General features: G+C 34.2%; 1 protein-coding gene across 4 annotated transcripts in view; it reads right to left on the bottom strand.

Annotated features, from left to right (window-relative positions):
* Positions 1-17,517, bottom strand: part of RAP1GDS1 (Rap1 GTPase-GDP dissociation stimulator 1) — a 156,618-nt gene that overhangs the window by 111,746 nt on the left and 27,355 nt on the right. For 2 of the 4 annotated variants that reach the window (XM_060147592.1, XM_060147591.1), the window contains exon 1: positions 8,718-8,734. Coding sequence is in view for 2 of the 4 variants with exons in the window: in XM_060147589.1 (XP_060003572.1) it covers positions 8,718-8,828 (111 nt within the window). In the remaining 2 variants the exon portion in view is untranslated. Of the gene's footprint in view, positions 1-8,717; positions 8,829-17,517 lie in introns of those variants that run through there. The other 2 variants (XM_060147589.1, XM_060147590.1) reach the window with 2 other exon arrangements.

Genomic DNA, 17,517 nt, shown 5'->3' with positions numbered 1-17,517 from the left:
ACCTAATGGTGAAACTTTAACCTTTGTTTTACAATGCCAAGTGGGTACTCAGGAAATCTGAATTACAAGAGGTAAAAGTGAAAGCATTTAGACTATGTAAGAAAGCTTTCTAGAGGAAACAACCATCATGACTACCAAGTACTACAAGAGCTAAAAAGCAGTATGCTACTGCCCATACCTTTAATATCAGGTTCAAACATCCATAATCACAGCAAAGACACTGAAAATAGGTTAATTTAATCAATCTATTTCTTACTTTAAAGCATTTTCCTTTAAACATCAAACTACATTTTTCTGTTGAGAATATATAATCCTTTTTTTTTTTTTTTTTACAGTCACTCTGCTCTTTAATTCAATTCACAGAACTGCTGAAAAAGTAGACATTTCTATTGAAAAGTAGAAAAAAAGGTTTGTATAGAAGGTATTTCTGTTATACAAGTATATGACACAGCTTGGGGCAGTAACAGTCCAAAAAGCTCTTCTCACCCACTGATACTTTAAGCCTAGGAGGGAAGAGGTCTATCACGTAGGGTCTGGTTCTTGCTTGATTTGAGAGCTTCTATCAGTCTCCTTTATTTCTTCTGTTGCAGGAACCTCCAACTGGCTTGGCTCGGCTGATTCTTGGATTACGGGCCTTCTGACTCACTCTGATCAACCAACTGGTTATTAATCACAAGTCCTGGAAATGGTCTAATGACTGTGAATTTAATGAACTCAGCACGTGGAAGGCTTACCCGAGGGTGTGCCATTCTGATGACCATCTACTTTTGGCATTCCAAGGCTGGAGAAGATACTCAGAAACAAAGCCAAAATTAAGTTCATCATTAAAAAGCCTGAAATGTTTGAGACAGCAATTAAGGAGAGCACCTCCTCCTCTAAGAGCCCTCCAAGAAAAATAAATTCATCGCCCAATGTTAATACTACTGCATCAGATGTTGAAGATCTTAACATCATTCAGGTGACAATTCCAGACTATGATAATGAAAGACTGTCAAAAGTTGAAAAAGCTAGACAGCTAAGAGAACAAGTTAATGACCTCTTTAGTTGAAAATCTGGTGAAGCCACTGGTATGGACTTCCCTGTGAAAGTTCCCTACAGGAAAATCACAATTAACCCTGGTTGTGTGGTGGTTGATGGCATGCCTCCCGGAGTGTCATTCAAAGCCCCCAGCTATCTGAAAATCAGCTCCATGGGAGAATATATAATTCTTATTAATTCATTTCCAATTCATTATACTAATTAAAAGTCCAATCTGCATGCCTCATATTTTTTGACACGTTCAGGACATGTTGGGTTAGTGTTTAATTTGAGAAGCCAGTTAACATCTATCAAGCATATGGCCACAGAAGACCTACAGGTAGCTGCAGTTACACAGTTAAATGGGCCCCTGTCAGAAACAAATGTTAGGAAGACACAGCAGCACAAACCCATCAGCTTCTCCCTCAACAACTTAGTGACAGTAAGTCAGTATTAGTGTTTTACTGAGGATGGTAGATCTTTTTCAGTATATATTTGGCATATAGTATCATTTCAAATCACATTTCTCTTACATATTTTACTGTCAGGAACATAAGAAGTTTTTCAAATTTAGCAAACTTAAGAAGCAAAAATGGTATCATTTATCAATTAGCTAGTGTAAGAAAATCCAGATTCTCTGTCCATGCTTCAATCACAAAATACAAATACCAATGGAGGCTTATCTCCTTCTGGAGATTGTACATAATGAGAGCTTTCTTTGCCCCTTATGCTTAAAAGCATATTAGAAGGCAAACAGAACCCAGTAACCATGTTATTATCTTCTGTTACTAATCTTGTGACCTGTGAAAGATTTCAAGATGGTCTTTCTCATTATTTCAATCAGATTCAAGCCTTTCTGTGACCCCTCTTCTACGAATTCCTAGATATAAATATATTTGAATATATACTGTCTCTTCTTTCTGCTTCTGACTAACATATATCTTGGACCTATATGCTACTACTTCCTTAGACTCTAACCCTAGGATAATGAACTTAAGGTTCATTATTTTAAATGGCCTCTTTTAAAAATGTCTGCTCCTCCACTGAATAACCCAACTACATTTTATTGATGACAATGATGATGATTTTGTTTCTCAGCTTCATTTCCATCACATCATACTGGCTGGTCCAATTCTTAAACCACCCATAATTCAAGAAATGATAGCCTATAAAACTCCAATAGAAATATTTATAAATATTTTATAAAATTTTAAAAATGAGATTCAATATATAATCAATAATTTTAAAACGTTTCATGAGATATTTTACTTTTGAGGAAGTACTAAGTCTTTAAAGTATAGTATGTATTTTACACTTATGGCATACCTAAATTCAGACTAGCCTCATTTCAAATACTCAATAGCCATGTCAGAGAATGGATACTGTATTGGACAACACAAGTTTAGAAGATTCCTCTGAAAGGCTAATGAGCATAGTATTCCCTGCGTTTTTCCATGTTTAACAGAATTTTGCTATAGCCTTGATACTTACTGAGCACCTTGGCTCAATATAAAATTCTTATTCCTTTAGTTTTCTGAAAATACTGCTCTAATATTGAATTGTTTTGCATAGTGTTGTTGAAGAGTCTGATGCCAATCTAATTTTCTTTTCTTTTTAAATAACTTGATCTTTTAGCATGGAAGCCTGGAGGATTTCTCCTTTGTATTTATTTTTACCTTTAAAGTCTAAAAGTTTTGCTAGACTTCTTCGAGGTCAATTTTCACAAGTACATGCTAGGCCCTTTCAACATACAGATTCTGGTCTTTTTATACTTCAGAAAAGTTCATACTTTTAAATATTAGCTCTGTTCCACTGTTTTGTTTTTCTCCTTGAGGATTCCAGTTGCACATATGTTGGATCCTTTTGCCTATCTTCTATAGTAATCATTTTCTCTTTGCTCCTTTATTCTGTCTTCATTTTGCCCACTTTCCTCAATGCTCCTTATTAAATTTTCAGTCACCTCTATTCTTCCTTGGTATCTTGTAATTTAGTCTTACTTTTTAAAATGATTCTTTTCTTCATTATCTTCTAGTCAACTCTTACTTTACATCTTCCTAGTAATTATCTACTTTGGTTCCAAGTTTCTGAATTTCTTACCCAGGTATTCTTCTTCCTTTTCATAATTGCAAAGGCTTAAGGATGTTTAATATAGGTCATGGTGTTCTGTTACTGATAACCACTTCGTGGGTGGTTTAGGAGAAAACAATTCAATAACTAAAATGTTTTGATTCTTATTTTCTGCTTTGTTCCTTGTAGCACCTATGTATGTATATAGCCTGCAATTTCCTATTCAGTGTATAGTTTTTCTTTTCTTTAACTAGCAGTAAAAGTTGTATGCAGTAAGGGTAAGGATGAATTCTCAGGTTTTTTAGTTCAAAAGCTCCCTCTTCTGAACTTAAACCAAAGGGGGTTATTAGTGTGTCTTCTAACAGTATGATTTTCTTATTTCTACAGAACACTTACTTTCTCCATCTTGCATCCTTCTTTTCCTTCAACACCACGTCTACAAGGGAGAACAATTTCATCCCCCAAAGTGGCACTCTCCTGATCTGTTGCCTAGGGTCCTGTGAACTTTTAAGTCTCCTCCTTTTGATTCCCAATAGCCAATGCTCCAATTGAATCTAAGGCCAGATCTTAGAATTTTCCCACCAAGTTAAGACTTTTTCTTTCTAAAGGCAATTTTAACTGTAAACTATCACCCCTAGGCTCCTGATTCAACCCCTCTCGTCCTTTCCATGTGGTCTCTGCAGTCTTCATGAACTCTCTCTAAAAATGGGCTCTGAAGCTGAGTAGGCTAGATTTGGATATTAATTTCTCTCTCCTAATAATCTGAAGTTCTTAGTGTGTCTCCAGGGCATAGGTTATAGATATTTGATTTTATCTGATTTTTTGTTGATTTGTATGGCTTTTTAGACTGCGTAGAAAAATTCAAACTTAGGTGGCCACCACTACTCTATGGCAATCCAGGGGTCTTAATTCATCAAGAATTGTCAGTGTCTTTTTAGTTGACCATGTTCTCTAGTTTAGTCTAGTCTCCTCTACTCTTAAAATACTACCTTTATTTAGTAAAAACTGAACCTTTGGTAATTTATGATTAGCACCAGTCATAAGCCCTCATTAATGATGGACACAATAACTAAAAGAGCCACATAATACAAAACTATATAAAGGAGGTGAACACCATAATGAATCTAGCTTGCAAAGAAAACTGCAAATGTATCACTCTGTGATACATTTGATAACGTAGGGTAAAAAACTGAAATCTAGATATTACTGTGAAAGAATTAAGTGAAATAAATTTTCATTTCTACTAAAGCAGCAGCGATCTTTCATGCTCAGTAAATGAAGATTTAACAAGGTTATTGAAAAACAGTTGATAATAAATTTCAAAGTCCCTTACTTGGGAAATAATTTTGATACATGACAGTAAGTCTGTTCAGAAATATTAAAGGCATAAAGCAGACTAAAAGCAAACGACAACAGACAATTCTTACTGTTAGAGAAGATTTATAATCTACATTAGTGGCTTCTGTACATAATTTGATATGTTTAGGATTATAGCCTAATCAACACACTCAAATCAAAATCAAATCAAAAATCAACACACTGAATAAAATAAAGAACAAGCGTTAAGAAATAACCTAAGAATTCAACAGGTAGATGAGTATTACCAAGTTAGGAATATGGAACTAGATACTAAATACTTTCTTCTTTAAAAACAAGTAAACTGATGTTCTTTCATAGGGTTTTCTGTAGATAATAAACAATTACGTGACACTTGCATGAAATAGGAATTGCCATCGGGCAATTGGTTAAAGTTAAAATACAAAGGTATATGAGGCAATGAGAAAGAGGAAAACAGCCTAATCCGTTAGGGAAAAAATTGAAAGTGGTGCTGGTGATCATGCTGGCACTGTATTGTGGTTCCCTCAGCCAACAAGAACATGGTCCCCATGCTCTTACAACAGAATAGAATTTTTATTATGAATAGACTGTTAATTTTGCTTATTTGGGGGCCTTTAATTCATGCTAGTAGTTTGTCTTATAAAGTGGTTCAGATGTCATACTCTCTAAGGACAATTCCTGCCTTAATGTTTATGGATAAAAATGTGGGCTGTTTTACATTTTCAAATAAGCATGAAATAGAATAACCGACACTACAATTCAACAAGCATTTACTGAGAATCTTCTAACTATTCTCTGAATCAAAAGAGACCAGAATAAACGGGCTGATTTCTTGGCTGGTAGCCTTCATATATTTACTAAAAACATTTTAAAGCTGAGATCTGAAGTATTTATATGAGTGAATGAATGCTTCTATATTAATTTAGATCAGAGATTTACACAAAATGCTTGCTCAAACAAAATGTTTTCCACAAAGTCTAGTACGTATTCAAATTTTCAACTTTTGTCTTTTAAGATCCTTACATATACTAGATTTAATGCCCCCCCCAAATTTAAGAAAACACTCTGAAGTCATACATCAAAGCAAAAATTCTAATTCAGATTATGATAATCTGTAATATACAATTCAAAAATACTAAATTCCCACAGTGTAAAAACTTAAAAGCATAATTTCTTTCCTCTCAGAAATGTCCTTTCCAATGGCAGGTTAGTAAACTGTAAAATAGAACTTTAAGATTAGATTTCCATTACACACATTACCATCTTGTAAAGAATGGAGAAATCATTCTTTCTTGATCAGGTGCAATTCTAGTGCAAACACTGATATTTTTTAGTTAGAACACCTGACACTAGGAAGAATTATGAAATTAGAACTTCTCTGTGTAAAAAAAAACAGTATAGATTCTAGGTTATATGCTTTATAATTTTACCTTTAAGAGCATAGAGGTAGTGACGGATCAAACATTTTATTCAGGGAAGTTAAGAACTTTATAAAATAAACATTTCCCTGGTATTTAAAAAAAATTTTTCTTGCTTAAAAGCTAGATGTTAATTTTATAAAACATACCAATTAATATCTATAAAATAAATATATACTCAAAGGGGAAAATGGTTTATAAATTTTCTTCCTCTGTAATAATAATTTGAAACTATTTTAAAGAAAAAGCAAAAATTTAAGACAATATTAAAATCTAGTTTCTGAAAACACTTTTACATTCTATAAATGCAGGAAAAAAGCTGCACTTTACTCAGAACGTAGTTTTTTATTTTGTAAACTAAGAGTTCAAATTCAAACTCTGTACTCTGCCAGAGCAAGGCAAGTACCCTTACAGGGACTGTTTCCTTATCTTTTAAATGGTGATGTATATAATACCTCCTCATGGGTCTATAGGAAAGATTAGATTAGACAACAGATAAAGGTCTGAAGTCTAGTGCTGAGTACACAGTGGATGCTCAATCAATGATAGATATCATTTGTAAGTCAAAGACGGAACATCTGCATGAACCACCTCTTCCTACATCAAATTCTTTTGTGTCAATAGTCTCAGATGTGAGGACAATTATGAATTTTATTACAGATTCTTAAGAAGCCATATTCCTTTTGTTCCCTTCCTAAGGAGTCAATAATTAAATTGGTAGAGTCTGTTGTTTTCATTACTACTTTGTAACTATTTGGCCTTAACATTTTATGATATATAATTTCAAGACCATTTTCAATAAATGGGTCCAACGAATAACTCTGCAATGGGTCTGAAATTTAGTTCAGCAGCTATATACACTTGTCAATACTTCCTGAATCTGTTCTTTAAAAAGCTATAAAATGTTGCTTCCTTTTTTCATTTCTCTTCAACAATTTCATCTATCTGTGTACCAGTCTTTCCAGGAGAGGGCTGAGCAAGCCTCCATGTATAACCAAGGATATCACCTCCGTGTCCTTCAGGTCCTGAACAAATGGTCCATTTAGAAAATACTACTTGTTTTTAACACAGAGAAAAAATGGGGCCATTTAAACAAAATAAGTTATAATAAAACAACGCTTGAAAAAAATGAACTTGAGATACTCAATTTATACAGACTGATTACAAGATTACGTAAATCTGCCTATACAGGCATGTGTAAAACTCAGGTCATTATGTGGTTCTATCCAAAAGAATATTCTGTGATCATGGAAATAGTTTATACCTGTGATCCCCAATAAGGTAGTCACCAATCAAACATGGCTATTGAAAGTTAGACTAAAGAACTTAATTTTTAATTAAATTTAATTGTTAAAATTTAAATAGCCACCTGTATCTACTATAATGGAGAGTACAGCCTTACACATTCTCTCTTATTTTTCTTTACCACTGTGACCCTTATCCAGATGTTTTTACTGAACTCCTTATTTTAAATCCCTTCTCTGATATCTCTAAGATTAAATAGCTTGACATAATTATAATCTCAAAAGCAAAATATTACTAAAACAGAATTTTAAAAGCTACCTTAAATGTGCTTTTTGATAAAGAGTACTGCAATCAATTATTTTAAATTTCCTAATCACAGTTTACTAAAAAAGAAAAAAGAAAAAAAATGCATACATATCAGAGTGCTTGAAACTGAACTCTAACAATACAGTCTATTCTTCCTCCTGAATTATTTGTCAGCTACATAATTAGTCCCAGGATAAAATAATGGCATAATTAAAAACAAGCACAGCATAAACCACAGCACAGCCAAGGAGAATTAAGGAAACAAATGAAAATTATTCTGTATCTGTCTATTCATTGTGATAATACAGAAATTAGTGAATAGAAATATGATGGATCAACTGTAACAATACAATGTATTAGTCAATGAAGAGTTGTATAATTTTTATCTCTTATTTACCACGCCACCAAAGATCAAGTGTTACCTCAGTTTTACAGGATTTCTGGATGACTGCTGATGGCTCTTTCCAATTAAACCTAAGCATACACATTATTTTAAAGTAAAATGATTAAAAAGATCTCAGAAAAAAAATTTCAACTGTTTAAGCTCCCTCTCTCTTTCTTTCTTTCTCTCTCTCTCTCTTTCTTTCTTTCTTTTCCTTCCTTCCTTCCTTTCTTCCTTCCTTTCTTTCTTTCTTTTCCTCTGTTTCTCGTCCCCACATGTAAACACAGTCTTTTTTTAAAGCGTAGTTAGGTGTTAAGAAGAAAAACAACTTTGGCGCTTATCTGTTAAGAACTGCCTCTCTCTGGGACTAGTATTAATGTCATCACCACCAATCAATTCCACCTTTCTTCTGCCTATCAACTTGGCTTTCAGTATCCTGGGGGAGGTGAGGTAAGTAGGAGGGTGAACATGTAAAACAATCTCAGTATTCAGGGATAGGATTCAAAAGAATTCAAGTTATGTGAATGTAAGCTATGTGCTAAACTATATACCAATTTCTGAATGACTGTTGATTTGATTTTTTGTTTGGCATTTGAGTAAACATAATAAAACTTACTATTTTTTTTTACATCTTCATTGGAGTATAATTGCTTTACAATGGTGTGTTAGTTTCTGCTTTATAACAAAGTGAATCAGTTATACATATACATATGTTACCATCTCTCTTCCCTCTTGCGTCTCCCTCCCTCCCACACTCCCTATCCCACCCCTCTAGGTGGTCACAAAGCACGGAGCTGATCTCCCTGTGCTATGCAGCTGCTTCCCACTAGCTATCTATTTTACGTTTGGTAGTGTATATATGTCCATGCCACTCTCTCACTTTGTCACAGCTTACCCTTCCCCCTCCCCATATCCTCACAGTATGGAGGTTCCTTAAAACTTACTATTTTGAGCCAAGGCTTGAAGTAGACAATCCAAGCATCCTTCTAAACTATCATCAGTTCTGTCAACAGCTGTTATCTTCAGCTTCTTCAAGGTATCACTGAGATTATCTGCTTAGAGAAAAAAGAGCAATCAGAAACCTCTCTAACCATCATGTTACATGATAAACAGTACCACTAACAGGCATAAGGCTCCCATATGGTGAATTAATTTCCACATACATTCCAAAATGGCAATGGACTATACGATTACATATTTTTTAAATAAAATTTTATCCATTTAACTCCTATAAAATATTCATTCTGTATCTGTAAGATACCAAGAATATTCCATAGATAGTCACAGAACATCTTTTCAGCATTCTTGTACCTTATTTAGCTTGTTCAGGAACAAGGCATGGTTAACTGAAAAAAAAAAAAAGGTCTACAAAAAATTACATAGCTTTGCAAATAATACTTTATTACATTTTTGGCTTCCTCTGTTGTATTTTAAATACATAAAATGAAAACGAAGGTTTAGAAAAGTTTCAAAATGATATGACTTAAAATAATAGTCTGATGACTATAAAACCTGTTTTAACAATGCCATTTAAAAAACGCTTCAAAGTACTGCTTTAAGCCAAAACATGTACATTTTGGATTTTAAAGCAATGTTCTCCTCCTAAATTATACATGGATTCCTCTAGACCATAGACTGTTAAAAATCTTTTTACACTATTAAAAATTATTTAGGACCCCAAAGAGGTCTTTTAAAATTTTTTATTCAAGTTTAGCTGATGTATAATGTTATATAAATTATAGGTGTACAATATAGTGATTCACAATGTTTAAAGGTTATGCTCCATTTATAGTTATAAAATATTGGCTATATTCTCTGTGTTGTACAATGTATCCTTGTAGCTTATTTTATACATAATAGTTTGTACTTCTTAATCCCCTACCCCTTTACTTCCCCTCCCCACTGATAACCACTAGTTTGTTCTCTATATCTGTGAGTCTGTTTCTTTTTTGCTATATTTAATAGTTTGTTGTATTTTTTAGATTTCATATATAAATGATATCATACAGTATTTGTCTTTCTCTGACTCATTTCACTTAGCACAGTACTCTTTAGGTCAGTCCACATTGTTGCAAATGGCAGAATTTCATTCTTATTTTATAGCTGAGTAGTATTCCATTGTGTGTGTGTATATATACGCACAGACACCTCCCCCCAACATCTTCTTTATCCATTCATCTGTTGATGGACACTTAGGTTGCTTCCATATCTTAGCTACTGCAAATAATGCTGCTATGAACATTGGGGTGCATGTATCTTTTCGAATTAGTGTTTTGATATATATACCGAGTGGTAGTTCTAGTTTTATTTTTTTGAGAAACCTCCATACTGTTTTCCACAGTGTAGCAACAACTTACATTCCCACCAAAAGTATACAAGGGTGCCCTTTTCTCCACATCCTCACCAACATTTGTTATTTGTGTTCTTTTTGATGACAGCCATTCTGTCACTTGTGAGATAATATCTCACTGTGGTTCTAATTTGCATTTCCCTAATGATTAGTGATGTTGAGCATCTTTTCATGTGTCTGTTGGCCATCTGCATGTCCTCTTTGGAAAAATGTCTGTTCAGGTCTTCTGCCTATTTTTTAATCAAGTTGTTTGTTTTTTGATGTTGAGTTGTATAAGCTGTTTATATATTACGGATATTAGTCCCTTATTGGTCATATAATTTGCAAATATTTTTTCCTATTTAGTAGGGTGTGTTTTAATTTTGCTGATGGTTTCCTTTTCTGCGTAAAAGCTTTTAAGTTTAATTAGGTCCCATTTGTTTATTTTACTTTTATTTTCTTTACTTTAGGAGATGGATCCAAAAAATTAATGCTGCGATTTATGTCAAAGAGCGTTCTGCCTATGTTTTCCTCTAGGAAATTTATAATTTCTGGTCTTACATTTAGGTCTCTAATCCATTTTGAGTCTAGTGTTTTATATGGTGCTAGAGAATGTTCTAATTTCATTCTTTTCCATGTAGTTGTCCAGTTTTCCCAGCACCACTTATTGAAGAGACTGTATTTTCTCCATTGCATGGTCTTGCCTCCTTTGCTGTAGATTAACTGACCATAAGTGTGGGGGTTTATTTCTGGGCTTTTTATTCTGTTCCATTAGTCTATGTGTCTGCTTTTGTGCCAGTACCATACTGTTTTGATGACTGTAGCTTTGTAATAAAGTCTGAAGTCAGGGAGCGTGATTCCTTCAGCTCTGTTCTTCTTTCTCAAGATTGTTTTGGCTATTCAGGGTCTTCTGTGTTTCCATCCAAATTTTTAAATTATTTGGTCTAGTTCTGCGAAAAATGTCACTGGTATTTTGACAGGGATTGAACTGAATCAGCAGACTGCCTTGAGTAGTATGGTCATTTTAACAATGGTCATTTTAACAATAATAATTCTTTCAATCCAAGAACACAGTATATCTTCCATCTGTTTGTGTAATCCTCAATTTCTTTCATCAGTGTCTCATAGTTTTCCAAGTACAGGTTTCTTTTTACCACCTTAGGTAGGTTTATTCCTAGGTATTTTATTCTTTTTGATGCGATGGTAAATGGGATTGTTTCCATAATTTCTCTGATTGTTAGTGTACAGAAATGCAAACAAATTTCTGTATGTTAATTTCGTATCCTTCAACTTTACCGAATTCATTGATGAGCTCTAGTAGTTTTCTGATGATGTTTTCTTAGGATTTTCTATGTATAGTATCATGTACAAAAGAGCTCTGTTTTCAATTATTTATATTGATATTTAACATACTAAAAATTAAAAATGAGACTTTTAAAGACTTATTTTAGTAATTCATTTAAACCTAACAAATATAAAACTATTATCTGTTAACATAATTATATTTTTAATGAAAAATAATTATATTTCAAAACCAACTTACTGAGAAGAGTGGCATTTTTCTACATTTTCACAAATCTCTGTAATGTCTGCCTTAATAGAAGAAAACTGGATTCTCATATCTGCTTCTGTACTCAATCTTTATAATTTGTTGTTTTGGTTAAGTAGATGAAAAAAATTCAGCCTCACACATATACATAGTTGGAAAACAAGGGAGTATTTTAACAGCCTTTTCAGATAACAGTGGATAGTCTTTGATACTACACCAAAATTTGATTAGTGGTAGTGTTTTAAAGGCTAGTTACCATGTGAAATCTGAAACAATATCACTGAGCTCTGCCAACTGTTACATGAAAATCCACTGCTCTTTTGCATTTTGAATCTTTCATGCATGCAACATGTTTGTCATCCATGCATTGGTCATTTAAAAAATTAGGTCATGGAGTTATGCATATCTTCCAAACACTGACACATTTCATTGTACTATTTCAAAATATCACATTTGTTAATATCTTCACTAATCTTTTTTAAAGACTAAGTACTGGGAAGCTGTCAAGCCTAAGGTGATACAAGTTTTCCAAAATTCTAATTTTCTCTTAAAACCTCTAATTTTATCACCAGCAACAGATACTGTGAGTTGTTTTCCTTAAATGACAAATTAACCTCATTCGTGAGAAAATATCTGCCAAATATGAAAAGCCAGTTCGTCTCTCTGTTCTTTCAAATTAAAAAAAAAAGTTATTCCATGAAAAAAAGTATCTCAGTCAGCTCACAACTCAAAAGATTGCACAACTGCTTTTCTTAAAAACAACCATCAGACGTTACGATGCAATGCAGGTGTTTTCTGTGTACTTCCCATTTTATCAAATAGTATATTTTTAAAATGTGTATTAGTTAAGAGTTTTAAAAACATTGTTTTTCCTGCTTCATCATGGACATTCTTAAGTAAAACTGGTATTTTTTTTTTAACCTCAAGTATACGATGGTAAAGAATACAATAATTACTAGTTATTGTAGTTTGGTGCTACTAGTAGCCTGATTCACACATACTGAAGCACTAGCAATTTTTTACCCACAGATGCTTTTGCACCACTGTCAGTGCAAATGTCAATACAGTGAAAAAAGACAAAAAATGTCTTTTGATGATACCACACAAATAGTTTTGACCTCATGGGCACCCTAACAGCACACCAAAGACTCCTGGGATTGCTGCTCTAGTATTAGAATTTCAGGCATTTTCTTACTTCCAAGTAAGGTGTAAATTTTAATAGACTTTTGTACATTGCCAGCTCATGACAATTCTAAAAATAAAGTGGAATTCCCTATTATAAAATGAGTGGTAATTTATTTTCCAGGTCAACCCAGGAAAAAGTAGACAAAAATTTACATTAAATAATACTAACATGCTCTAGTGATGTCTCATACAACTGTGATTAACCTAGTAATCCTAAACCTACTTTATAAAAAAATCCCAGGTTATCAGTCACAACGAATGTTAATATTTATTTTCCTAAGAGGGCTTAAATAGTTTTGAGAAGTTGATTTTATTTCCCTAAAGGAAAAGAAAACTATATTCATATATATGTCTTCTATTAACTAAAAAGAAGTTGTAGGGCATCACATCTCAGATATACTTGTTCTATCTTATTACATGGATATAGGTTGATTTTTCTGAAATAAAGTATGAATAATATATCATATCTAAGTTCATACTACTAAAATTAATAAAAAGTAATTACCACAACACTGAGGAAAAAAGACATAATGTTAGTCAAATGATAATAATACATCAAAACTATGAGTCAACAAGTAATAAAAGTAGTTAAGACGTACTTAGTACTACCTATATTGGCATCTGGATCTGTTTTACTTGTTTCCTTTCCTTCATTCCATCCCCAGTGCTCCTTGTTTGACAACCCTTTCTTATCAAGTTTCAGCCTAACTGTCACAACCCCAGAGACCATCATTCTTCTAAGTCTTCTCTTCCCCAACCCTCCAGGGTTATTCTCTATCACCGCATCCATCCTTTACAGCACTATTCACAGTGTGCAGTTATATATTCTTTTGTTTAATTGGTAATATATACTCCCCCTCTATATTGTATGGGGCACATTGTTAACTATAGTCATTGCACTATACCTATTACTTGGCACAAAAAGGTAGCCAGCAAATATTTATTAAATTAACTAAGTGAATAAGGGAATGAATTCCTTACTTGCAGAAAGCTCTCTAGTTACCATCCTTTATATCACAAACTTATGAGCCAAAGTATACCAATAGGGAAGGGAAGGTAAATGTTACCTGCTATGCACCTACACTATGCACTCCATATTATCAGAAATAGAAATACAGGATCTTATTTTTTTTTTTTTTTTTTTTTTTTTTTTTGCTATACACGGGCCTCTCACTGTTGTGGCCTCTCCCGTTGCGGAGCACAGGCTCCGGACGCGCAGGCTCAGCGGCCATGGCTCACAGGCCCAGCCGCTCCGCGGCATGTGGGATCTTCCCGGACCGGGGCACGAACCCGTGTCCTCTGCATCGGCAGGCGGACTCTCAACCACTGCACCACCAGGGAAGCCCAGGATCTTATATTTTAATATAGGAAGGTATCAGTGAAGACAATTTAAGTACTTAAGAATATAAAATATATAACTAAAAAAATACATAGACGATTCCATTTTTAAAAGACTTCTACTCAGTAAAAAAATCATTCAGTCTCTCCATAGAAATAATTATATGCCTACTAATGATGTGGGATCTTTTTAGAAAAAGTTCATTAAACTCTTCATCCAGAGACAACCAACGCTGTCAACAGAATTATTACAAATTTAATGTATTTTTTAAGCATTTAAAATGAACGAACAGGTTAGTACTTAAAAAACTCTTGCTGTGAATCTGTTTATAGTGTCAGAATGTTGATATCTTGATTGGAATAGTGATTACATAAGTATGTACATTTGTCAAAGCTCATCAAACTGTACATTTAAAATCTGTGTATTTTAGTCTGTGTGAATTACACCTCTTTAAAAGAGCATACTGGAAAATAAAATGACTGGGGCAGTAACCCCTTTCCCACTGGTCTCAAGCTTCCTTACAGGGAATTTTTACTACAGCGACACTTCTTCTGGCTCCTCACTTGGCAACTGCCACCTCCATTCTCCAGGAGAGGAATGATTTATCTGATTAACAAGTTGAGAGAGAAGAACTGGATATGCATGGCTCAGCCCCTTCTGGGCTCCTGAGTTTTTAGTAGAAGGGGCAAGAATTCCTCTCCATCTTTGGCTGTCCAGCTGCACCAGTGACAAGATTATTAGTAAATATATTTAATTCAGCCCTGAAGTATTAGCCATTCCTTTGTAACTATACAAATAAGCTCTGTCCTTCATTCTAGACTTTACCAATTTTAAAGCAGTTATTCTGAATTCCAACAGAGAACTCATCTGCTTATATCGCCAGTGATTCTGAACTTGGGTAGGGAACGGGGGTATTATTTTTGGACCCCTTCAAAGCATGACAGTACATCTCAGTAGTGAATCCTTACCATCCAAATTTTTTGTGTGTGTAAATCCAGATTTCCGTACTTTATATTTACTTATGATTTAAGACACTGTAATTATTCTAATAGAAAATTTCTCAGCTTCTGGCTGGTGGGGAGGGTAGGGGAAGTAAGTAGAGAATGATAATTTTCATGGGAAGTTCTAGTACTAAGAAGTATTAACAACTAAAATAAAAATTTTTGCCTTAAAATAATAATCTCTTCCTTATATTACAGCATATGGTCTAGCTTGTCTTGTGAAAGAAATTATGACATCTTCAAAGAGTTAAAGCAGGGACTTCCCTGGTGGTGCAGTGGTTGAGAACCCGCCTGGTAATGCAGGGGACACAGGTTCGATCCCTGGTCCAAGAAGATCCCACATGCCGCGGAGCAACTAAGCCCGTGGGGCCACAACTACTGAGCCTGTACCTCTAGAGCCCAGGAGCCACAACTACTGAGTCCGCATGCCACAGCTACTGAAGCCCGCATGTCTAGAGCCTGTGCTCCGCAACAAGAGAAACCACTGCAATGAGCAGCCCGCGCACCACGACGAAGAGTAGCCCCCGCTCGCCGCAACTAGAGAAAGCCCGTGCGCAGCAACAAAGACCCAACACAGCCAAAAATAAAATAAATTATAATTAATCAATTAATTAAAAAGAAGGAGTAAAAGCAAATTTGACTTCTGTCCTTAATTCTCTGTCTCCTACTTCTTAACCACTTAATCACTCTCAAAACCTAACCAAACTATCTAAAACTCTATCAAAATTAGTCTGGCAAAAGTCTTAAATGATATCTCGACAAACACAATGGACTTTTCTCAATTCTATTATTTGACATCTTACTTCAAAACACCAGTGTCTCTAAATATTTGTTCTTGGTCTTCTTCTCTATCTGTCCCTTTAATGTTAGTATGACTGCGGTTTTGCCCAGAGTCCTCTTCTCTCTCTGGACAATATATACATGTTCACCAGAGAATTAGAATGGTATGCTGATCATCAACAAAAAAACCAAACAACCCAATCAAAAAATGGGCAGAAGACCTAAACAGACATTTCTCCAAAGAAGACATACAGATAGCCAACAGGCACATGAAAAGATGCTTAACGATGCTAATTATTAGAAAAATGCAAGTCAAAATACAATGAGGTATCACCTCACACTGGTCAGAATGGCCATCATCAAAACGCCTACAAATAATCAACAAGGTCCTACTGTATAGCACAGGGAACTATGTTCAATATCCTGTGATAAACCATAATGGAAAAGAATCTAAAAGAGAATGTATATATATGTATAACTGAATCACTCTGCTGTACAGCAGACATGAACACAACATTGTAAATCAACTATATTTCGATTTAAAAAAAAGAATAGGGTATTCACTGACTATTAGGAATAGATCTGTGATCTTCTGGATCAACTTTCTCCTTTTATAGGGACCTACAGGGATTTATATTCCAAGGTCACTCAGCAAGTATGCAGAATTGCTGTCGCAGGTCTCATTTTCACTCTTTTACTACTTAAATGATCGTAGGCAAGTTAATACTTAAACACATGATAGTACGTATAGATAGGGTAGCTTATGAACTGCAGAATGTGTAATGAGAATTCAATGATTTAAAATACTGAGTCCTATGTAATTGAAAATGTACATAAGTCCCACGTGGCCAAAAAACCCTAGCATTTTAAACAGCTAATTAAAATGAAAATGTGAAAAAAAAAGTCTACAAATAATAAATGCTGGAGAGGGTGTGGAGAAAAGGGAACCCTCCTACGCTGTTGGTGGGAACGTACATTGGTGCAGGCACCATGGAGAACAGTATGGAGGTTCCTTAAAAAACTAAGAGTTACCACATGATTCAGCGCATGTATCTTTTTGAATTAGAGCTTTCATCTTTTCCAGATATATGCCCAGGAGTGGGATTGCTGGATCATGTGGTAATGACCTATATGGGAATGGAATCTAAAAAAGAGTGGATATATATTTATATGTATAACTGATTCACTTTGCCATACAGCAGAAACTAACACAACAACATTGTAAATCAACTATACTCCAATAAAAATTAATTAAAAAAAAGATACATGCACCTCAATGTTCATAGCAGCACTATTTACAATAGCCAAGACATGGAAGCAACCTCAATATTCATCAACAGATGAATGGATAAAGAAGATGAGGCATATATATATACAATTTAATATTACTCAGCCATAAAAAAGAATTAACTAATGCCATTTGCAGCAACATGGATGAACCTAGAGATTATCATACTAAGTAAAGTCAGAGAAAGACAAATATTATACGATATCACTTATATGTGGAATCTAAAAAAATAGTACAAATGAACTTATTTATAAAACAGTAACAAACTCACAA

This window comes from Lagenorhynchus albirostris, chromosome 4, assembly GCF_949774975.1.
Source record: "Lagenorhynchus albirostris chromosome 4, mLagAlb1.1, whole genome shotgun sequence".
NCBI classification, from domain to species: domain Eukaryota; kingdom Metazoa; phylum Chordata; class Mammalia; order Artiodactyla; family Delphinidae; genus Lagenorhynchus; species Lagenorhynchus albirostris.
Note: the sequence above shows the minus strand (reverse complement) of the source record. Positions and strands in the feature narration are given on the sequence as shown.